Source organism: Falco biarmicus, chromosome 4 (genome assembly GCF_023638135.1).
Source record: "Falco biarmicus isolate bFalBia1 chromosome 4, bFalBia1.pri, whole genome shotgun sequence".
Taxonomy (NCBI): Eukaryota; Metazoa; Chordata; class Aves; order Falconiformes; family Falconidae; genus Falco; species Falco biarmicus.
In genome coordinates this window covers 30,368,262-30,392,638 of record NC_079291.1, presented here as the reverse complement: position 1 = coordinate 30,392,638, position 24,377 = coordinate 30,368,262, and the positions used below count along the sequence as shown (strand labels likewise).

The following is a 24,377-nucleotide window of genomic DNA, read 5'->3' as shown; positions in this document are numbered from 1 at the left end:
TACTCCGTGTGTAGCGTGAATACTATTTATTTATACACAAAGTTGATGGGGGGAGGGATTTGGTTATCTTTTATTTTTACAACACCAACATGTTTTTAGCAACAAGATACAGCGATGCTTGGAAGAAACATTTGAGCGGGATTTGATGGTTAAAACATTGCCTAAATGGTTAAACAGCAGTCACATCTTCAGCAGGACAGCGTGCAGTCCTGGGAGTCAATCTGCCTGGTGAACTTGCTGCCTGGCATGGAGGGTGAGACCTGTGCCATGCTGAACCCCATCAGGACAGCTCCCAGCCCTGCACCTGCTGTCTTCTGTGCCCCCGAGCATCCTCGTGAGCTGCAGGGGCAGCAGTAAGGGCAGAGCCTCCATCACCTTTCTGCTCAGGTTTGAACCTTCAGGGTGTTTTGTAGAGATGTGAAGAGCCAGGTTTTGAGAGAAGCACATCTCATTGAAGTTATTCTTGGATTGTAGCGCTCCTCATATTTAAGATAATGTGAATTATTCTTTGAGTATACATCAAGAACTTTCCCTTTCACATGCTGAGATTTTACTCACTGAATCTTTATTTTGCCTTTAGGTTAAACTGTCATCTGTAAATGCCATAGTAAAAATATGTTTTTCTCTTTTTCTCTAGAAATTTTATGAATAAGAATCAGAAGCCGGTGCTAACAGGCCAGCGGTTCAAAACTAGGAAGAGGGGTAGGTTATGTTACATTTTTTACTTATTTTTCTTTCTGTTAAAAGGACTGGAAACAGGGCGGGTGGAATAACTTGAAAGTTGAATAGGAATAAGGGTTTTCTCCCCTTCTCTTCAGCCATGTTAAGAGTCCAGATGTTATTTTTAACTAGGCACTACAAATGTTATTATTTCTGCTATATATCTTAGGACTTTCTGTAAAATTTGGGTTTATTAGCTGTTAAGTCTTGTAGAAGTCTCAGTTTAAAAATTAGATTCTAATGGAGTTTATGGTATATTAACATATAAGGAAGAAAACTTATTAGATGGGGGTTTTTTAGGTGTTCCTTAAAATGCCCTTTTCAACTGAGAAAGCAAAATATGAGTGTTTAATTAAAGGTTGTGTAAAGAGTATTATCTGGCTTTTTGGGGTTTGGTTTTTGTTTTTATTTCTGTGGCTCAAATCAATGCCGTCTCTATTCTATAAATGAACCTTTCACATCTAAAAAGGAATTCTCTCACCTTCCTTCTCCATGAAATGGTCAGATCATCTCATTGGCCCTGCTTTCTGTAACAACAGAGGTCAGAAAGCTCCTTTTTCACAAATACTTCTGCTGTGTTAGTGTAGTTTAGGTTTTTATTGTTAAAATAAATCAATTACCATTGTGTAAGTCCCATTTTACTCATTGTGATACTTATTTTCTGTAAACATGACCCAACACTCTTTCTTTGCATCAATCTGTAAAGAAAGCAAAGTGGTGCTAGTTATACTGATCATCCATGTATTTTGTTCAGCAAGCATCATCCTAACATTCTTGCTTATATTATACTCAGAGTTCATTTGTCACAATGTAGGTGTCTGAGAGGAATGCCCAACACTTTGAGGCAGAGAGCAAAAATATACGTAATAAGTGATTTTTTTTCAGAAAAAGAAAGTCTTGTTTGTGAAAAGAAGACTTAGATCTTTTGCTGTTGCAATAGCAAACTATTATAGCACACGCAGGTGGGGTTCCTATCTGTCATGTGACAGACTTTTTCCATCTTGAATGTCCTGTTTCTGATCAAAAGCTAACTACTGGTTTTAACGTCTTGTGACAGAAGATGTAATTAAGACAGTTTTCTCAGTGTGAATGAGAGAAACAAAAAGGGTTAGTAACCTTTCTCAGAAAATTACAGATTTTATCATGAGTCAGAGGAGCTGAGTGAGTGTTCTAAGATCTAGGATGATCACGAAGCTTGGATGAGAATTGCAAATTAGTTTGTTTCAGTCATGTTAAAAAGCAGTCGTGTTAAGAAACTCTCGTCTTTCCTCCCTTTCACACGTCACTTCTTCAGTTTGACTGATGTGGTCTCTTAAATAGAAAATGTCCTTTCTGTGATGCACATACAATGTTTGTAGGTATAATTCATTAAAAAAAGAAACCTATATTGCTTGTAATTACGATGCTCACGTAATTAGTGGGATTAACTTTGTATCAGAATGGTCCAGAACATTATGCAGTAGGAGCTGTACACTGCATTAACTAGCAATACCATAGATGTAGTGAGAACAGTGGAATTAACAATCCCTGAAGAAGTGTCTGTCAAATCAACTTGTAAAAACAATCAGATATGCACACTGCTGGATTGATCCAATATGTTACTTAGTCTAGGTCAGTCAGTTATGGTACATATGTTATTTGAAAAAAAAAAAAAGTCTTAGAAAATGTTCTCTCATAAAGACTTCCTTTTCAGTCCATGTTTTGCACCGTGTTTGGCATAAGGGGTCCTAATACAGATTTAGTCTTTGTCTCCTATTTTATACAAGTAATAATTAGAATAAAAAGATATTATTTGTAATTCTGTGCCAATGTGAATTTCTGTTGCAGTGATTGGAAGTGGCACTAGATCACTTGTTAACCACCTAGAATCATAAATTCATAGAACAGTTTGGGTTGGAAGAGACCTTAAGGATCTAGTTCCAACCTGCTTGCTGTGGGCAGGGACACCTTCTGCTAGACCAGGTTGCTCGAAGCCCCGTCCAGCCTGGCCTTGAAGGAAGAAGACAGACACTTGGGGGGTGGGGGGTGTCTGGAAGACTGGGGGGGTGTTTTGGGTTTGGTTTTTTTTTGAGAGAGAGATTACTTAAATGGGGTTTGGGATATTAAATGGCTTTAATGTAAAATTTTTAACACGCAAACACTTCTTTATGTCCTTAAAGCATAAAATCTCTTCTTCAGTTATGGTGGGGGCCTGCTTAGAAAATTGTAGATGCCTGTTTTCTTTCTGGAGGAGGAGGGCTTGAGGTAGAGAAATGGCTTCTTAGCATGTCTGTTGCCTTCTCTTTGTATATACTTTTTGTATCATAATCATAGCAGTGTCACAGACTGTTATATCCTGGACTTAGACTCGAAGATGCTATTAGGTTTTTTTGTGCTGACTTTCAGTGTATCAGGGAGTCTTTGGATTTCACCCAGACAGGACAGAGTACAGCGGCTGCGGTTTCACCATGGCATTTTCAGTTATCGGAGACCATGCTGTTGTGTGTAGCAGGCAGGCAGGTAGCAGGGTCCGAAATGAGCAAATGCTGGGGAAAGTGAGCTGGCTGAGCGATGACTCCTTGTTCTTACCAGTTGATTTGTGTCCCATCATACTCTTTTTCTGCTTCTGGAGCTGCCAGGAGCACTGCCATCTGAAGAGACAGTGGAAGTGTGACATGGCCATCAGGCATCTAATAAAAATAATTGTCCATATGAACTATTATCACTGGTCAGCTAGCTGCAACTGATCTCCGAATATGAACAATTTCTGAAATTTTCATAGAGCAAAAAAGGAAGATGATACATTTCTTTTCTTTGAAGTTTGAAAGCATGCTTAGTGTCTAAAGTAAGAGAGAGGACTATGAAGGAGGAGATTGTAAATCCTACTTCTTCCAGGTCTATTAGATAACCTAATAAAAGGTATAAACCTTGCCTCCAGCATACGTAGTGGCAGGCATTAAAATCATGTTAAAAGATTTGAAGGAAAAAAATCTTCCATGCCGTAAATGGAAGAACCTTCTGAGGGAAGGAAGCATGTCACAGGTCCATATCAAATTTTTAGCAATCTGGGTAAAGAAAATAGCTTGGTTAGTTCTTAGTATAATCTCCATACCTGTTGAATACTGCTTTTTTTTCTTAAGGGTCAGCAGTAGTTGGCTTCTGGCTAGTATTTGTGCTTGTAGTGCAGATACATGGGCTGTGGATTGTGTTGACTGCACGCATGCAAATTGATGTCTTTGCGTGTTCTGAAATGGAAGAGGAAGGAATAGGAATAGTAAAAATGCCAGTAGGTAGTAAGGAAAGTTTATGTATCCGGACAGTTGGCAAATACCTGTAGGACAAAAAGCTTCCCAAAGCATTAACAGGAACAAATAGCGTTTAAAGCAAGCTGACAAGCAATACCCGACACCCGAGTTTGTTCCTGTAGTATAGGTAACATAGAGTTAATATTGGCTAAAAAGATGGTGCAAAAAGGTAAATGTCAGCATAAAAGAAAGCTAAGCAAAATTATGCATATTATTTTCAGGAAGAAAATTATCCAATAAAAAGTCAATTTTAACACCTTTACATTAACGTGAAGTCAGAAGAAGGACCAAACAGGGCATCTCATTTTTCTCCCAGAGAAATACAGTTGTGGGCCTTCTGCTCAGGAGTTAAGATTAATTCTTAAGGAGAGAGGTTTAAATGGACTTTGTGATTTCTAAGAAGTAAAAGAAAGGAAATAAGGAACATGATGAAAATGAAAAGCTGTGTATAGCACTGTTACATTGGGTATTGTATGCATCACATCTGCAAGCTACACCTGCCTCTGCTAGCCCATGATTGAAACTGTGCTTGTTCAGTAATTGTGTACTTGACAGCTCAACATACTGTCACCACTTCTTGATGATGGCTTCTTACTCACCCTGTTGTACTACATCAGCATATTCCTCTTCAATACATTAGCTTGGTAGGAAAATGTTTCAATAAAATTATAAATAATTTTTCATGCAATGAGTTTACCTCCTCTTCCTGTGTAGATTTTTAGATTGCGATAGACAAGAAAATGATAGGGTACTCTAGATGAGAGGACAACTTCTGGGACAGGAGAAGAATCTCTTTAAAATAGCTAAGAAATACTAATCATAATGTTTGTGTTTGTACTGAGCAATGTGTACCCATAATGCCAGGCATATAATACCTTTCAGTTTAGACATGAACATCTTAAATTTTTAGACAAAATAAATAAATTTGAAAAAGTAATATGGGGGGAGGGGGTTAACTCCTCTATTAAGACAGAACTCTGTCTTCTTACTGGTTTATGAGTCATCAGACATTATTTTTTAACCTCCAAATAATACATACTTATTTGGTAAACAGAAAGAGAATAATTATATTCAGATACTTGCTTATGGGTGGAGTGGAGTTTCTTGTGGGCAAATAAAACTGCCTGAAGTACACGTACCAAAGTACTTTACACTTCAGTAAAAGGCTTGTTTGTTTGTGGGTTGGTTGTTTCGGGTCGTTTTAATGCTTCAAGTTGGAATTCCGAGAGCTGAAACGGAGTATTTGGTAACCGATCTGATAGCTCAGATGGTATTCCAGTAGTATGCCTCTTTGTAGGCATTTCTCCAGAGCAAAGGCACGTTCTTCAGTTTCTCCACTTGACCCTCTATGGGTTGTCCACCATGGGCATGCCCTGCAGATATGGAAGATGGTTACTCAGTTGCAGACTCCAGATTTTCATCACAGCTGAAAGCTGGGGTAACAAAGCTGAGAGCCTGAATATCTCCAGGGTCTGGGGTGAAGTAAAAACCTGGGAAGAAGTCACTTGCAGTCCAGAGAAGGGGCATACTGGTAGTTTATTGGTTGACAAGAGCTTGATAGGGGAGAATCTAGGTTGACACTATGGTTGTATGCCTCACTTCAGGATGAGCTGGAGTTGGGAGCAGGTGGTTTTGTGAGCATATACGTGGGTATCCGTGGAGTTGAGTAATCCTCAACTGTGGTCTGAGGAGGATAGATTTGGGGGATGAGGCAGCAAGCCGTGTGGAGATGGGTAATGGAGTTGACAAGCCACTAAAAGCTAGGCATAGCAGGGGATTTCTGGAAAATAAGGGGATGCTCATTTTACCAGCACTTCTGAGCACTTGACAGACAGCCCTGCAGCTGCTGTTGGCTGGGTGCTGCCCAGCTCCTTGGAAGGACTGGTTAACTGGTCTCTGGAGCTTCCCAGTGGGCTGGGATGCTGAATGGAAGGGACTGCTTTGCGCCTCTCAGACAGGTTTGTTGTGGGGGAAGGGGATGCATTAGAAGAGGGGGAGAATGTGCAAGTGATGCACTGAAGATGGTAGAATGAGTGCACCCCAGGAGCAAACAAACTTGCTTTTTGAGTGCCATAGAACAGCTCCCGGGTTTATTTCTGGAGTTCAGAGTTATTTTGATGGCAACAAGCATTTCGTGTGTGCCTTTGTATAAAGGCTGGAATTTGTTTTGTTAGGAAACTTCAAGTGTCTGCGGTAAGCTGTTCACAGGCTGCAAGGAAAAGCAGCAGGAGGTATGGGTAAATCTACCTGGCTTTATCTGGAGGTTGCAGTTATATATGTTGTGACTAATGGCCTTGACATAGGGATGTCTTCTGCAGGTCAGACTGTACCTTAATCGAGTTCAACCAGGGACAGCTGTAGCAAATGCAGTGTGAGCACTGCATTTCTGTGTTCCCTACTACTCTTAAGTCTGTGAATATGAAAGATAAATTCTTGGGTTATACTATGTTGCCTGATCCTAAATGTTTACACAAAACCTGTTTTTATTAATACCTTGATCTCATCTTTTCCTGAAGACTTGTCTCTTTTGAAAACATTTTAGGTATGGGACCACAGTTATTTAGAGAAAAATACTGAGAAATGAAAAACAGCGTATTCCTACAGTGAGATTACACACACATTACTGACCTTCCCTTTACTCCGCTATGAGATTTAGCAATGCGTAATGATACGCACATTCGATATCCTCAATTAGAGAAGTAAGATTATGAAATTTGAAGCCAATTTCAATAGTTGCTTTTCCTCCTCTTTATGTACTTGTTCCTGTATGTTTGTGTGTGTTTTGGTGTTGAGGGGATGAGAAGAAGGAAGCGAGGGTAAACACTGCAAAATTTCCAGAGGCAATAAAAGTCAAAGAAGGAAGCTTTTGGTGTGTTGACCAGAATGGGGAGAACATGTTTAGGTGCCATGGTCATTTCAGTTGTTGGTAGATACAGGCTTTTAACAGAAAGTTTGAAAAGTGACTCTTTCTCTCCTTTTCCTTCTCTGTTATCTCTGTTCTAGATGAAAAGGAGAAATTTGAACCCACAGTCTTCAGGGATACGATTGTCCAAGGCCTCAATGAAGCTGGGAGTGACCTGGAAGCTATAGCCAAGTTTCTGGATGCAACAGGCTCACGACTTGATTATCGCCGCTATGCTGACACACTCTTTGATATTTTGGTAGCTGGCAGCATGCTAGGTAACCTGCAGTGTACCTGATACAGAATTTTGATGATCAGCCTTGCTTCTTTTAAGATTGATTCTGTCGTCTTTTACAAACTGGAAATTATAAACTATTACAGTTGCACTTACATAGATGTTTATTGCATCTTGTCTCATAGCATTGTTTGTTGTTTGTAGTGCAGTAATACCTAGGGACTTGATTGTGTGAGGAATTCTGCAAATATCACAAAAGGATACTGCTCTGAGAAGTCTTCAGTCTGTGCTGAAACAGCGTATAAAAGCACAGCAAAAAAATGCAAAAACCTAGCAGGGGAAACAGAGGAAATGATTAGCATTAAAATGTTGTGTACAACACTGCAGTTATTAGCTATTGCAAAGCTTGCTTTGTGGACGTTGCAACAAAGGCTAGCGAAGAGGAGAAGTGAAAGATGAATGCTTTGTGGATGTTCATGGGGCATTTCTCCCAAGTATTAGTGGCAGCTTGGGCAAAAACATGCCTTTCACCTTCCTCTGTATTTTGGGTAAGTTGGCACTTTTTCGTGGCCATACTGGTTTGATTCCTGCTTCCTGCTCTTCAGTATGCAAGAAGAAAAGATGTTTTTGTAAGACGAGGTAATGCAGGAAACAAAACCCAGTGGAAATACCCAGGAAAAAAGCCCTCAACAAAATAAGCCCGGAGAAGACTTTGCAGCAGTGTTCTGAATGTTTATGTGGGCCTGGTAAGCATTAGAGGGGCTAGGAGGATGTTCCAAGTCCTCAAATCAGTAACAGAGTGCTGATGCTTTTCTCTTTGGAAAGGATTTACATTATTGTGGAGTTTAAAGCAGTAGTTAAAATATGCGCAGAAGTTACTCTCCAACCCATACTTACTTGATCACACTTAGTGCTCTCAAAACCAGCTGAGATTACTTAGTGTGAACTGAATCTCTCAGTCCTGTGAGGTCAAGGTGCAGCATGTCAGCCATCTGTCCCTTCTGCCAGGTGCCACCACAGCCTTGCAAAGCTCAGTTCCCCCCTCTGTTCACCCCTCTTCGCTTCTTTCTCTTACCCTTGCCTTTTACCACAGTGATAACAACATAAGACTTCCTAGATGTATTGAAACTTGTAATTGTATAACAGTCTCTAAAGTAAGACATTGTTTCGTGACTCTTTCTTTCTTTCTTTTAGCTCCTGGAGGCACACGCATTGATGACAATGACAAGACCAAGATGACCAATCACTGTGTATTTTTTGCAGATGAAGACCATGATGCCATCCGAAATTATGCTCAGGTCAGTAAAGGTGTGGTTCATTACTGTTTTCCATTTATGTATCAAAGGGGATTACAGTGGAACATCTGCAGGCTGTCTAGGCTGCAACAGGTTAGTTAGAGGGCAATTGAAAATCCAGTTAACCAGTAATCTGCCCTAATTTATAAATTTTAGGTAAGAAAATAGGATGTCTAAGATAATCTGATCACAGCTGGCAATGCTTTCTTTTAAAGAAAGGAGTCTTATTTCAGTCTGCTGTTGGTTCAGTATATTTTTAGACACCATCCTGATTATTTTTGTTGACCATTTCTGTATGCAGCCTGAAAGATTTGTATGAGCGTACTTCTAGAAACACATGAATTGTGTCAAAAATATAGCTTGTATCAGAAATAGTGTGGCCAGCAGGACTAGGGAAGTGATCATCCCCCTGTACTCGGCACTGGTGAGGTTGAACATCAAATACTGGGTTCAGTTGTGGGCCCCTCACTACAAGAAAGACACTGAGGTGCTGGAGCCTGTCTAGAGAAGGGCAACGAGGGTGGTGAAGGGTCTGGAAAACAAGTCTTGCTGAGGGAACTGGGGTTGTTTAGCTTGGAGAAAAGGAGGGTCAGGGGAGACCTTATCGCTCTCTACAACTGCCTGAAGGGAGGTTGTAGCGAGGTGGGTGTTGGTCTCTTCTCCCAGGTAACAAGCGATAGGACAAGAGGAGACAGCTTCATGTTGTACCAGGGAGGTTTAGATTGGATATTTAGATGGAAAAAAAATTAACCAAAAGGGTTGTCACACATTGGGACAGCTTGCCCAGGGAAGTGGTTGAGTCACCATCCCTGGAGGTGTTTAAAAAGCATGTAGATGTGGGGGAACACGGTTTAGTGGTGGACTCGGGAGCACTAGGGTAATGGTTGGACTTGATCTTAAAGGTCTTTCCTAGTCTAAATGGTTCTATGAAGTATATGAATGACAAAAAAATATAAAGCTCATGCCTCCGAGCTTCAGTTGTGTAAGAGTAGCTCAAGTTAGGAGTTGGGCATATATTCCAAGAGCTTTCATTTCTCTTACATATGTGATATATAATTTCTTCTTGCAGGAATAAGGCTTGCACAAATAGGCCTGTGTGAAATAAAAACGCAACAAAGCCTAAAACATTGTTGAAGAGAAGCTAACATTGTGTGACACTCTAACGGATTGTGATAATTATGTGAGAAAATACAGTAAGAATTCTATTGAAAGCTTTATTGAAAGTTGGAATCCACCATGCAATTCTGGATACAAGTAGGACTGCATAAAAATGCAACACCGTTTAAACTCCCATATATCAAAAGTCTATTGTTAATTAAGTAATGTATTTATCTTTAAAAATAACTAGTTATTATCAGGATGCTGGAGACAGTGAATGAAAGCATAAAAGCCACTGTCCCTGCTTAAGGAGTTGAGGGTGGTAAGTTGCTGAAAAGGTTCGTGGTTGATTTTAAAGGATGCAGAGTTCAGCATCTGCATCAGTAACAAATATTTGCTAAATGGCAGAAAGGTCCTTTAAAAACACATCTTTGATAGTCTGAAAAAGTGAAATACACAAGATACACTTATTTCTGGAAAGGGAGTCAATATTATCAGCTTTATCATCTCTTACAAACAGGGTATTTACCTCAGGAAAATCTGTTATTGGTAAAAGCATTGTTTCTGTCGTCTTGAATTTTAGTATTTTTGGTAAATGTTTGGTAACAAAAATTGGCAGTACCAGTCCCTCAAGGAGAATTTTTTTAAAGTAAAAGGTCGCATGTTAGAAAATGGAAAGGGGAGGACTTAAGGATCTGAAGTGAAATTTTCAGTGTATTCACTGCATTTCAAACCAAAAGACACAAAAATCAGTCAACATTTTGTAGTTAATGTCTGAAGAGATGTATCGTTTTATATACCTCACCAGTTTTTTTTTTTTTCACGCGTGATGGGAAATAGAGCTCTTACTGTATTATAAAAAAGTGGTGTTAGACTAAAACAGTGTTTGGAGCTTCCTTATCTTCCAGGTAATTTCTTACTCTGCCTCACAAATGAACTAGTAGTGTGGCTTTTTTTTTGTGGTTTCAGTCAAAGACTGAAAAGTTTTCAAGAAAAAATACTAAAGCTCGTGTTGCTATATTAGCAGTTTATTTGCTTATGAAGTGTAAATTGTCATTTACAAGGGCTTCTGAAAATACACAAAACTATGTTTGGAGATGTGAACAAGATGCTAGCTTACATTTTCGTCTTACACTTTATTAGAATTCTGTATATCTCTGCCTCTCAGCATGGCCACAACTTGATTTTTTCACTTGTTCGACAAAGATCCTGCATCTATTGAAGATGCCCAGCAGTGCCTGACTGCCTCACTCCATTGGCTTACACCTGACAACTTCCCCAGAGAGCAGAGCCCTGCATTACCAGGGGAAGGGTGCAGATTTAACCTCCCTCTCCTTCTCCTTTCCCTTGCTTTTGATCTATGGATAGGGTGAAAAGTAGTGTATGGATGAAATTTTGAGAAATACGAAAAAGACCGTTCTTGAACTGCAGTAAATTCTGATTCATACATTCCTCTGTGAAGCAAGAATTGCAAAACTTGTATTTTTCCACTCGTGAACAAACTAATAGAGAGGGATGTTTCGTGGTCTGCCATGAGATAGACAATGCAACACATAATTGCAGATATACTGCGCTGGCTGCTTAATTCCTGGAAACAATGTCAAAGAACTGTGGAATATTAGAGTGTGAGAAGCCAGTAGTGCTTCCTACTTTTTCTTTCCTTCTGTGGAGACAACAAAAAGAAAAAACTGTCTTATCATGGATTAGTCAAAAGATATTCTTTATGGATTCAGTAGTGGCAGTCTTGTTTTTTTGTAGAGAGGGATGGCTGTGATTGTTACAGTTTTTTAAGTTTATCTATGTTTATCTTTAGGTCTTCAATAAACTTATCAGGAGATACAAATACCTGGAGAAAGCATTTGAAGATGAAATCAAAAAGGTAATGTTGCTGGCAGTCTCCTCTTTAGTGTTAATATTTCTTACCCTATGTCTAATATAATTGTATATATACAAGTGTGGCACTGTTACATGCTTTATTTAGCTCTACTGGAAAAGAGGATGGAATCTACAGATGGTAGCTTTAGTGTGCAAATTTAGCTCTGTGGGAATACTGCTGACAGCACTTGAAGTAGAGTAATTCTGAATTAATGTTTCCTTTGGTTGCTTTGACCATACCCATCTTCTTATCCCAGGCTTTTTTGTGCAGATCTTCGATATGTTTTGGGGTGTAGCTCTTAACAAGAGGTGGTGTTACTGTCCTAACAGAACAGCTCTCTGTGATTTTCCCATAGAAGAGGTGCAAATCAACTGTGCAGAATGGCACCTGATGTACGAGTATTAAACTACTGCTGCACTGTGGAATGAATCCTAACCACAAGTTTTTGTATTCAAGGTCATAGATATGTGCAGGGGAAAGTCATCACCGCTGGCTGAGTTCTCAGGATTTGCCTGTTAAGACTGTAGTGGATATTTGTGGATATTGTCTTGGTTTGTGATACTGAATTTTAAGGAGGCAGGAGAAACCTGGGTGGAAATTTTTGAAAAACAAAATACAGATTTGTTTTGTCTGTTTTGAGTTCCTAGTAACAAATGTATCTTTTTCTAATGGTCTGAATAATAAACAGTGGGCTGTGCTGTAAGTTAACAGGCATGCTGATAATGGTAAAACCTGTCCTGTGAGTAAAATACTATGTCTGTTGAAAGCATTTCCATATTATTTAAACGTTAGAAAGATTGCTGCAGAAGTCAAGTGAGGGTAAGTGTGGAAGTGATGCCTTACCACCACCTCTTGTGGCTGAATAAATTTGGCTCAGATTTATACATTCTTGCTTATAGGAAAATTTTTTTGCACTTGTGGCCAGCATGCCTATCAGCTGATGCTGGTTGCTCAATACATCATTCTAAAGACCTAAATTTACCTCTGTCCCCACGAAAATCTAATGTTCTTGCTGTTAATTACTATAATCACTGACATGAGAAGCGCTGACTCATAACATTCAAGTTTCAGAGTGTTCAGCATATTAAGCAAATACCATGTCAATTCAAGCCGCCTCCTCTCTCTTCTGTAACTTGCTTGGCTTTGAACCCTCTAAGTTCCTAAGAATTCACTTTGCAACACTTAATGACAAGATGAAACTGGTTAATATATAATAATTTGACTCTTCAGCTGAAGAACAAGTGCCCCCGATGTAAAGTTTAGCCATATGCTAGCTTGAGAGAAGGAAATTATTTGAGGTGCAGAGTGACTGGAGCCATGCTACTAATTTAAAGCCATGGGAAGCATCCTAGTCATGGAAGTGGGGAGTCAGAGTGGGTTTGTTCACCTTGCAGACTGCAGGTCTCTATTTTATGTACATGCTTTTTGTATACTTTTCAGTGTCACATTACATCTTACATGACAGATCATGGGATTAGGTCTGCATCGTGGTCCCAGGCTGAGGAGAATTTTTTTCTATCTGCCCTTCCTTCATCACCCTTAGTGCTGGTGCAAATCTCTGTGTGGCTCCTGGGGACCTGGCCTTTCAGTGTGGGTGCCAGGTGTGCCCTCTTCCTTGGTTATTGCAGTTTATCAAAGAATTAGAAACTAGAAAGGTGGTTGTGAAGGTCTTTGGGCCTGTGTATTGCACCTGCTCTGTCATTGCCTTAAAACCCTTGAGGACTGTTCATAGATGCCTTTTGCTTACCTTCTGCCTCCCCCTGCTTGTGTGAACCCACCAAGTGACTGTCATCTTGCTGATGAAGCTGCTGGGTTTTTAACTATTTAATGCTTTAACCCCTGTGTTCAATAACTTCTATAAGAGTAGGTGCTCATAGAGGGTCAGAAGACAGATAAATCAGTGTTTCTAGGTGTTTCTGTAAGATTTAGTAGTTCAAGGACTACTGCAGTTGGTGGTTAGAAAAGCAAAAGTGACTCCTTGATGTTGTTTCATGGGTTGTCCCAGCAATGGAAGTGATTTTTCTGGCAGATTCATTAGGCAGCTAGAGCACTTGGGGGAAAATTCGCTCTCCTCGCAGAAGAAGTCATGCTGAAAAAACCAAAGGCAATACCAGCAGTTTTACTGTAAAAAAGCAAATGGTGTCAGTGGGACTTCTCTTTCAAGAGAGATTGTTTTAAATGGCAGTATTTGTACAAGTATTTGCTTTTTGTCTTCCAGTTCAAAATTCTGCCATTAGGACATTATTATTTCCCAGCACCTTTCCCTTTTTTGTCTGCTTCTGGCTTTCGGTTGTTTCATTTCTTAACTCTGTACCCCAAAAATTGCCAGTTGTTCTTTCTTCTAGTGACATAAGCAAATCATACCTCTGAAGTTTTATGTCTAAATTCTTTTGTGCAAGCAGTTTCAACAGAAGACAAAGATGATTAAGTGCATTGTTGACCTGCTGTTTTTTGACATAAGCAGTTTTAAGTTCATATGAGCGCTGCCCAGTATACTGGCATAGACCTATGACAGCATTTTGCAATAATTTCAGTAAAATTCTCAGTTCCAAATTTGTGTTCATCTTTCTTACGTATGTATTTCTGTTCAGGTCAGTGGATGAAGAATGCAATATTAGCTGTTTATATAGTATGTTTGCATGTTTAAGTAGCATTCCATATAGATGTTTTTATTATCAAAATTGGGATAAAGTACAGGTAAGTACATTTTTGGTCTTAACAGCGGTAAATACTATTAAATCATATGAGGCTGTCGTACGTACTGGGAGGTGTTACGAGGTCCTTTGTGGTCCTGTTTTCCTAATGAAAGAACCCTAAATCAACTTGGGACGTTTCATAAGAGGAGACTAACATTCTGAGATTAAATGGGGAGTAAATAGAGATGCTTCAAGTCAGCTAAATGAAAGGCAAGAATGGGTCAGCAGGTATCTGTTGTTAGCTGCCTTCTCCATTGCTGACAATTCAGTGCTGTCTACAAATGTGACAAACTATCAGATGCTAAACCAACAGATCAGTTCAGATAATGAAGATATAAGAAGACACCACACTCCTGTGTGGATAAAATTCCTTAATTTTCACTATCAAGGTTTCCAGATCACAAGAGGAGAGCAGAAGCACTTGTTTTTCTTGTATGCTTTTTAACATTGCATGTATGTCTTTACTTGTGCATATCTTTTGTGCCCAGAAGACTTTTTCTTTAAAGGCAGAAATAGCATGAAACAGCACATTAGGTCTGGTCTTGTGCTTATTAGGCATTCTGAACTCCCACTTAAATAGGTGGGAGTTCTTAAAGCTATGAGAGAAGTACAAAATGTTGAGCCAGAACTGTGCATTTTATGTCTGGAATCAGTCTGTATCTGTAACAAAAGCAGCAAAGCCAGTGCTTTGCTAACAGCAGGGAAGCATCAGCTTGGAGAACTTTCTGTGGGTGATTTGGTACTATTCTGAAGTGACTTGGACATTCTGTGACTTCCCTGCTGAGGTATGTAATCATGATGGTAAAAGTAAAGCTCTTAAAGTAAACAGCGATAAAAATCTGAAACAACAGCTTTGAACTGAATGTTTTGTTCTTTTTGATGGTTTTTAAGTAGGTTCATTAGAGGTTTTATTCATCCTATCACCCAGTCTCCCTCTAAATCAGACTGTTTCACAATTGCTTGAAAGTATAGAATAATATCCTTGAACAGCAGAAAATGACATGTACATTTATTTGAGCTGCTTTTAAAAAATATTAGTAAAGCAAAAATTATCCTAGTAGCACCAACAGTGGTTTAAATAGTGAGAGATGTGTGGGAGATGAGATTGCTGCTCAGAACATACTGCAATGGGGTACAGTTCAAGAACCCTATAATTCAGATTTATGCTAAGAGACTTGCAAGATACATGTTTCAAAAGAAGGGGAAGAGGATGAGTCTGTGGACTTCATAGGTAGGTGATTTCAGGCCTTACAAAATATTTGAACAAATACAGATTTCTCAAAACCAGAGTTGATAAATATTTGGATGTCCTTCTCTTAGAATCCTTTTCTACCTTGGACTGCATAATTCTGGCTTTGCAGCTGAATTTCCTGCCGGTTTTGCTTTTATGACTCAAATCTGAAAAGAATGGGTGAAACTGTTCGTGATCTAGTCCTTACTGACAAAATCCAGTGGAGGTTATAGCTCAGAAGTATGTCAAAACCTGGTCTGTCGTGTTAAAGTAATGAGTGTGACCACTTTCTAATCAGAATGGTCATCTTTTGCTTGCATGGGAGCAGAAGGAAGAAGAGTTAAGTAGGCTATACAGAAATCTAAAGCTGTTTCCTCTTTGTTAACATGCTCAGTCTTAGTAGTTACAGTAAAGAACAAAAGGTCTAATTCCAGCATTTTTTTTCTTGTTGGGCAGATCTCATTTTGGTAGAGTATTATTGATAAAGTTTGTATAAAGAAAGCTTTAAATCCCCAGGCCTCCATTTTACACTAGGCTTATATTGAAATTCTGTAAAAAAGTCTTATTAAATGTGGCCCTGGAGTTCCTTTTCCTGCACCATTATATGGACCAGTTAATTGCTGCATTTGGAAATTCAGCACACCGCTTCTCTCTCCTCCATATATTTAGAAATAATAATTCCATTCATCTGCATCCCAAATTTTCATACATTTTTTGGTTGTGGGTCACAGTTTGTTGAAATAAAATTACACCTTGAGATTTTATAGTTTCATAATTCTTCTTTTAAGCTAAAACTGCGTGTTGCAGTCATTTGGCTGAAGCCTGCTAAAAAAACCCAAAGGATTTGTCTGTGGCTGAATCATTCAGGCCTGTGTAAGCTGTAATTTTAAAGCTGATGTTATGATGTAAGTACCACGGAATGAATGAGGTTTTTTTTAGTTCTGTTCGCTGATACAGAGCAGAGCTATTCATAAAACAAGACGTGAGTTTTAATAACTAACTTCATTATTTATCCAGGTTTTTAAAGTATCACTACATTCAGAAAGGTTTGCAGTTAATTATAGGTTGCTTAGGTATCTTGGAGAAGAGCTCTGACGCTCTGTGGTAACAAACAAGCACTGGAGTGTGTGATATGCTGTCCCTTTGTATGGGTAGAATTTGGTAATTAAGAAATACCCTTAATTTGGAAACTGGGTGGGAATTTTCCATCAGAATGAGCTGTTCTGCTTTGATTGCATCTGTTGCCCATTTGGAGAAGGAAAAAGGGTATCATGACAGCAGAAGGTAGTGAATAAAGTGCTGGTAGCTGAACAAGGAAATGAGAGTTCCATTTTAACTCCAGAAATGGATGTCTGCAGTCTTTTTTTTTTTGTGTGTGTGTGTGGTGGCAGTAAATTTGGAAGTGAGCTTCTGATGGAGTCAGCAGCTTTTTGCAACGAATGAAGCTGCCCTTTGCTGTCTAGCCTCCTTTTTCCCATCACCCATATTGTGATTGCTAATGTGTTAACAGTAATGCTAGTGACAAAATCTTGTTTTGCACAACTTTTTTCCTGGTGTAAAGGAAAAGAGGTCTAATGTACTTCATCAATGCGCTTTCAAGTAATTAATTTTGACATATGATCTTAAGATATTTAAAATAGACTTAATTGCCATTTTTGGACTTTTAAGTTAAATACATGGTTCAGATCTTCTAGCATTTAAGGTGTTAAGATTTGTAATCCTTCTTCAACCTATCTCTTTCCTCTTGTAATTAGTAGTGGGAATGGTGAGGTTTTAAAGCAGGTTTTGTTCCTGTCTGTCTTTTGTCAGCTTTATCAAGAATGCCTGAACTTTACATGTAATCTCTTATTTTAGCCAATAGAAAATCTGTTGTGATTGTGTTGTGTTCTCTTCCCCAAAAGGAAAACAGGAAACTTTCTCATCCTTCTTTTGTTTGTATAAGTAATAGTTTTTGTAAGCTAGAAAATACACTACAGCTGTGCGGGGCTTAGTCCAAAGTCTGAATATGTGAATGGGCAGGCTCCTGTCAGCCTGTTGAAATCAGTAAGTCTGCCATCCTGTAATTTGTGGGTCTCAAGCCTTTACCAAGCATTTCTGGTTTTACCCATATATTTGTATATTTGGATTGTCTCCCTGAGTAAGGCTGTATTCCACATGCTTACATTCTTACAAAAAGTGAAATTACAAGAATCGGTGAAATAGTATTGCCATGTTTCAGGACAGATTTTGACATGTTTGCTATTAATTATAGTGGGACTTCTTGAGAAAGAAGAACTTAACTGTGCTAACATTAGTCTTGACTTGTTTTCATTGCCTATGGCTCAACTCCTTTTTTTTTTTTTTTTTTTTTCCCCCTTGTCTGACCCACAGCTTCTGCTGTTTCTTAAAGCCTTTACTGAGACAGAACAGACAAAGCTGGCAATGCTTTCTGGCATCCTGTTAGCCAACGGGACTCTTCCTGCTACAATTTTAACAAGCCTCTTCACCGACAGTATAGTCAAAGAAGGTAATTTTCTATATGGTCTTTTTTCTTATATCAGCTTTAATAGGGGATGTATTTTATTGCAACATATTTTATACATTGGAAGCTTGTAACTGTACAACAGAAATCAGTATTTTAATGCAGAAGCATATACAGACAGCAATGGCTAACATACTTTATGAAATCTAGTAAGAGGGTGGTCAAGTATAGGAAAAAGGCAACAAAAAGCAAAAACAAACCCCAAAGGAGTTATGTTTTTTGGAAGTTATACATGTGTGTGCACAATATATGTATTATTGTGATACTATAAAAGTGTGGAGTATAACATCTATTCCTGAGATATGTCTACTAGGATTTTTTCAAGTGTTGCCAATATTGTGTGAATTTGAGTGTGAAGCGGGACAGCGAGCACATACAGGCCAACTTGGATACTGCAGAATAAAAAAGCCCCTCAAACCTTTATTTTTGCCCTCATACCAGTAGTGATCAGATTGATACACTTTCCCACGGACTTGTATTCACCATGTGATGAGTAACTGTTCTTTCAGTCTTAGGGTATAATGTCTTTTTGGGATGACTTTTTTTTTTTTGTGGGTTTTTATTTGGTTACTTATTTATAGCCATCAGCCTTGGAGTCCTGATTTCCCACATGCTTGTTCAACAATGTCTCTCTCTGCCAGTTACTGTCTACCTGAAATAATTACAAATGCACTGTCAGTGCTGAACAGTTTACACAAAATCTTTCTGGTTTTGTTAAAGAACTATATATTAGCTAAAATTTATTCTAATCTTCATTTAAAAAAAACGTATTCTAACTTCATGTTCTCATTTGCCGCATGATAATCATTACATTTGTTTTCGAAATGCTGCAGAAAGAAAAGACACAGCTGCAGCTTTGCTCTGTCATCACTCACAGCTTTCAGAATCAAAATTTAAGTAGGAGAAAATTCAAACAAGCACTAATCCATGTGTTAGGGTGATTGCCTGCAATTTTTTTAAAGCGTAGTCTGTTCCTAGTTATGGGGAAAGACAAGAGGCATATGAAAACTCGTATTTTTTTAAAACTCCAGCAATTTGTTAAATTTTAAATTTTAACATTTTAGGAATACAATTGTTATGTAGGAATCCTAGAACAAATTCCATTTGCATTATGGACTTATGTTTCTGGGAGCCCTAAACTTTTGTCAGGAGCTTACATATACTTTTGGTTCTTGGTTTATATATACTAAAAACATACCTGTGTCAGCATTGGAGGAAAAGATTTTTCAATCAGTGTCCTGAAATAGATCTTTTATGGAAGAATAATTAAAGATGCAAAGATAATTGAGAAACAGGAAAAAGAGCAAGGCTTAAAACAGGTTATAAAAATAAGCTTGATACATTCTTTGACTTACAAAAACCCATGCTGCCCGCAGGGAAAGTTAAAATACATGAGGAAACGATTAGGTGAGCTGAGGGAGTTGTTGATCAGCATGGGAATTGTAATATTATCAAGGAATTGGCTGAAAGTGAGATAAGGGTAGATTGCAGACAGGAGATCTGTCAAGTTTGAGGGCAGATACCAAATGCGTTTTAGTATTACTTATTTTCAGTGTTGTCATTACTTTTACTGTGATGTATAGGTGTAAAAAAAAATGTTGGGGGGGGTTGTCTCTAGCAAGGACAAAGAAGGGTCTAGACAGTGGTGGAACATCATCAGGGTTAGTGTACCCTTCTTGTCACCCATGCTGGAAGACCAGTGCAAATGCAAAGAGCAGCTAATGGCATTCATCTTACATACAGGAACTGGCCGGTGATAAATTTGGTCTGTAAACTACAAGTTTGAAAACGTCTGTGAGTAGTGAAGCCCTAGAACAATCTTCCTCTAATACTGGTACTGACATAAAACTTGTTTTGTTTTGAGCTAAAACTTGAAAAAGGGTTTAGGACATGGGTACTGGGACAGTGCATTGTGACAGAGACTGTTCCATTCAATTTTGGTATTGAACACGTAAGCCCCATGTTGGATATGCCGAACTGTGTTTGCAGGTTCAGAAATCAGAGGTGGAAGTTACTCCTAGGTCCCCTGTTGGTGGACCAGGCTTTGTGAGTCTTGACTGGTCAGCCTACGGTACTTAAAATTGCTGCATCATGCTGATTTCACTTTGAACCTGCTGTACACATGTAAAACAAGCCCGAAGTTGTATTTGTACCTCTTGGCGTGGTTTTGAGCATCCATGGTTCCACATAGTTGTAATGCAAGATCCTTAAAGTAGTACTAAGCTCTAGAAATAAGGTTGCCAAAACTGTCGTAACAGTCAAGATCTGTAATGAATGTTAATGAAGTTTACACTGCTCTGGGAATAATTTCTTCTGTTCTTGTTTGATGACTCATTTAGTCAGTCCTGGAAGTAAAAAGAATGGATATCTATCTATAAAGTGCAATGACTAAGAATGATGAAGCTACTTCCTACCAGTATGTCCCATGTAGCTCTCGGAGCTTCAGGACTGTTTGGAGGTGAAACAGAAAACTGTAACAACCGGCTGTAGCATAGTATACCATTATCACCACTCTCCATAGCACTGTAAATGTTGATATGAGTGTAGTACAGAGAAGCATAACTGGCCTGTCAAGGACCTTTCTCAAGGATGAGCTGGGTCTCCATCTCAGACCGTTCAGCTTCCTTCAGCTCCCTGCACTTGCTACTCGCAGCCAAGAAGCCAGAGCAGAGCCGTGGTGGTGCTCTCTAGGAAACAGGAGGTGTGGGGCTAATGGTTTGTTAGCTTCCCTGGGAAACCTACAGCTAGCCGAGGTAGAGTTCATTTGATTTAATGCACAAAACACTAAGTTGTATTTTAAGGAAGGAGTTTTTCCACTTAAAATAGTATTTGTGCCTGGTCCTACCAGCTACTAAATGCCTCCTAGGAGGACAGGGTACAATCAGTTTCCTTTAAGTTGCAGTCATTTAACCCTGTTCCAGGACTTGCTTAAAAGCTCTTTGAAGATATGTTTTTTCCACTTCTTATTCCTAACTATCCTTTACTATTTTGTGCCTTCATTTCCATACTGATTTATTGTGTAACTTTTCCTTTTGCATTGGAATTGGTCTGTAAATTGAGGAGGTAGGAAAAAAAATTGCAGAGAAAATCTTTGAACAAGTGAATGGATGATGAGTGATACAAAATGAAAAGATTTTTCAAACAATCAAGCATACTTCAGAAAATTAATACTGCATGAAAGAAAACAAAAAACATTTCAGCTCTACATGTTTGGTCCCATTGTCATGAATGTATGGACATTCCATATTCTTGTAACCATGTTGTAACCTTGTAATTCTTACGCCCATCTCTAATTCATGCTGAAAATTGCTGAAGTGTGTGTTTCCTCTCAAACAGGGATTGCAGCCTCTTTTGCTGTAAAGCTTTTTAAGGCATGGATGGCAGAGAAAGATGCCAATTCTGTTACCTCTGCTTTAAGAAAAGCCAACCTTGATAAGAGATTGCTAGTAAGTACAAGATATTTTCAATAACCCTTATGTCTCCTTAGGAAAGAGAAGGAAATAAAATGCAGATGGTAGTTTGCTGTAAGCATGTAAACTCCCCCTCAGACTCTTACCTTTTTTTTTTTTTTTTTTTTCCAAATATTTTGAATCACAGCAATATTCATATGGCTGTAGCATTCATATAGGTTCAGGGATATTAAATATCACATGTTTTTACATTCTGTCTCTATTTATCCTGTGGTTAAATGCCTTCTGAAAGACTGTGTATATGGGGCTTGGGAATTAATTAAATGTGTGGTTTTTTTCTTAACCACTGCTAACAAAACAAACCACCAGCAGCTTTGTGTGGACTTTTATTTTTTTTGAATTATGTTTTACTTTTTTAAATAATAAAGTGTCAAGTGTTATGAGTAGAATATAAGGTTCCAAAGTGACAGTGTTTAAATAGTATAGCAAAAGGACAGTAAGCTAATTTTCTACAGCAGTAGCCATCTGGGTAGCGTAACTGGCCCTGCAGTGATGACAGCAGACCTAGTAGGAGCAATGCAGGAAGGCTTTTCAGCCTTTGGACTCCAAACCTGTGTTCTGGCTTTGTAGCAATGGCCTGAGGTATTTAGAGTATACATGAATATGCAGCAATGTCATGTGCCTTTCTCTCCCAGTGTCTGTCTGAAGATCATTAGGGTTTTTTTAATCCTCAAAAAGATTTCTGCTGTGATAATCCAATCAAATATGCTACATCTTGTGTAGCACTGCCTGGAGAATTTCAGTAGTATTTCCTGTTTCTACCTCAATAATTTATGATTAAGGAAAAATCTTTCAGAAATGAAGCAGCCTCCCACACTCCTTCATCTCTTCAATTAGTATTTGATTTTAAGACTCCAAGTCATAAAAAATTTGCCGTAAAGCTGGGAAATGGGCTAATTACACTGTTTATTAGAGAGAGGAAAAAAGCAAACTGCGTCTTCTTTCTATTTGAAACTTGACTGACTTAAACTTTCAGCTGTTGGGTCTCATTATGCTGCTATATTAAACAACTACAAAGTAACAGATGATGTGGCCTGGCATAGATGGCTATATTAAACAACTACAAAGTAACAGATGAAGTGGCCTGGCATAGATGGCTTCATGAAACTGTCGTCTTAATCTCATTTTTAGTAAGTAACCATACTGAGGGTCTCTAGCTTCTTTGCAACAACAACAAAAAAATGCTGTCCCACAAGTTGTTTATAGATGGTGTCCTGGTTTAACCCCGGCTGGTAATTAAGTACCACGCAGCCGCTCTCTCACACACCCCCTCACCCAGAGGGATGGGGAGGAGAGTTGGAAAGGAATGTAAAACTCGAGGGTTGAGATAAGAGCAATTTAATAATTGAAATAGAATAAAAATGAAAGAACAATAATGATTGCAAAAGTTGTAAAAAAAAAAAAAGAGGGAGGGAAAGAATAAAATCGAGAGGGAAAGGAAGAAAGAAACACGCAGTGCACAATGCAGCTGCTCACCACCTGCCAGCTGATGCCCAGCCAGCCCCTGAGCAACGACCTGCCTGCCCCGGCCAACCCCCAGGTATATATACCAGGCGTGCCGTCCCATGGTATGGAATACTGCTTTGGCTAGTTTGGGTCAGCTGCCCTGGCTGTGTCCCCTCCCAATTCCTTGTGCCCCTCCAGCCTTTTCACTAACAAGGCCTGAGGAACTGAAAAGTCTTTGACTTAGTATAAATGTTACTTAGCAGCAACTAAAACCATCAGTGTGTTATCAGCGTTGTTCTCACATCAAAGCTAAACCACAGCACCACACTAGCTTCTAAGAAGATAATTAACTCTATCCCAGCTGAAACCAGGACAGATGGTTAGCTGGGTGGTGAGCAAATGACATTGAATCCTTGTCAAGATGGCACATTTGCTGTAGCAAAGTTTAAGAATATTTTCAAATTTTCTAAGTAGCTGGACTTTAATAATTCAAAGACACTGTCAATCTATGATTTAGAAATGCCTACAGGAGGTAATGCAATACATAGTGGGTTTTGTGATTTTTTTTAAATGATGCATTAGTGATTGCTACTCTGCTGAGCAACGATCACATCAGGCCAGGGTGCCTGGGCCACTTACATATTGCTAAGTGTGGTGTTTTTTTTAAGAGGGAAGTGTGTGGAGGCACTGAGAGGGCGTAGTAAAGGTGCTTCGCATGTAATGGCTTTACCATCTATTCCTTTGTACTTTCCCTACAAGACTCTTGGAATCTGGAAAAAGTGTAGTTTCTGTGGGGGCTGTTTTGAGCCACATCTTTACCTCACAGCTATTCATAAGTACGTGCAGTTCACACGGACTGAGTTTTAGGGTTTTTGCATAACCAGGCATCGTTTTTCCCCTCCGCTGTAATGAAACACGAGTGAACTGTTGATTTTTCCAGTGTTAATGTAAGCATTGACTTTTTTCAAGCGCGGTACCAGGTGACTCCCATTGTTCATTCGTAAAAAATGTTCCTTCTATTCTGTCGAGAGTCACAATTGGTTATTTATTTAACAGAGAGCCTTCCTGTCTTTTTAGGAACTATTTCCAGCCAACCGGCAGAATGTGGACCATTTTGCCAAGTATTTTACTGAAGCAGGTCTAAAAGAGCTCTCAGATTTCCTTAGAGTTCAGCAGTCACTGGGGACTCGTAAAGAACTTCAAAAAGAGCTGCAAGAACGTCTCTCTCAGGAATGCCCAATTAAAGAGGTAAAGAGTGGGGTTTTTTTACAACTTTCTGTTCAAATAATCATAGTCAAAGACTTAAGTCAATACTAGGTTGAGAGAAACAGGTATGAACGCCACATAGATTTCTTCTGTTTTTCTGTTAATTATTTTAATTTATTCATCAGTTCACTCTGCTTAAGGCTAAAGCAACAAAACATCCTCTGGATTTATAAGTGCAGCTGCCTACAGGGTGGGGGGTTTTGTTCAGTTATGCTTGGTGGAATGGATTTCATTTAACGACATTAACTGTTAGGTTGGAGAGGAGGAACAAAACTTTAGTCAAGTTATAGTAACGTTGCTAAATATAAAAGCATGCTAAATGGTTTTTTTTAATTAT

General features: G+C 38.9%; 1 protein-coding gene across 2 annotated transcripts in view; it reads left to right on the top strand.

The window, feature by feature from the left end:
* BZW2 (basic leucine zipper and W2 domains 2) overlaps positions 1-24,377 on the top strand; it is a 56,571-nt gene that overhangs the window by 19,128 nt on the left and 13,066 nt on the right. For both annotated transcript variants that reach the window (XM_056334037.1, XM_056334036.1), the window contains 7 exons: positions 638-702; positions 7,008-7,184; positions 8,336-8,439; positions 11,348-11,413; positions 17,708-17,843; positions 21,195-21,304; positions 23,852-24,022. In XM_056334037.1, coding sequence (XP_056190012.1) covers positions 645-702; positions 7,008-7,184; positions 8,336-8,439; positions 11,348-11,413; positions 17,708-17,843; positions 21,195-21,304; positions 23,852-24,022 — 822 coding nt within the window. In that variant the 5' untranslated portion in view covers positions 638-644. The remainder of the gene's footprint in view (positions 1-637; positions 703-7,007; positions 7,185-8,335; positions 8,440-11,347; positions 11,414-17,707; positions 17,844-21,194; positions 21,305-23,851; positions 24,023-24,377) is intronic.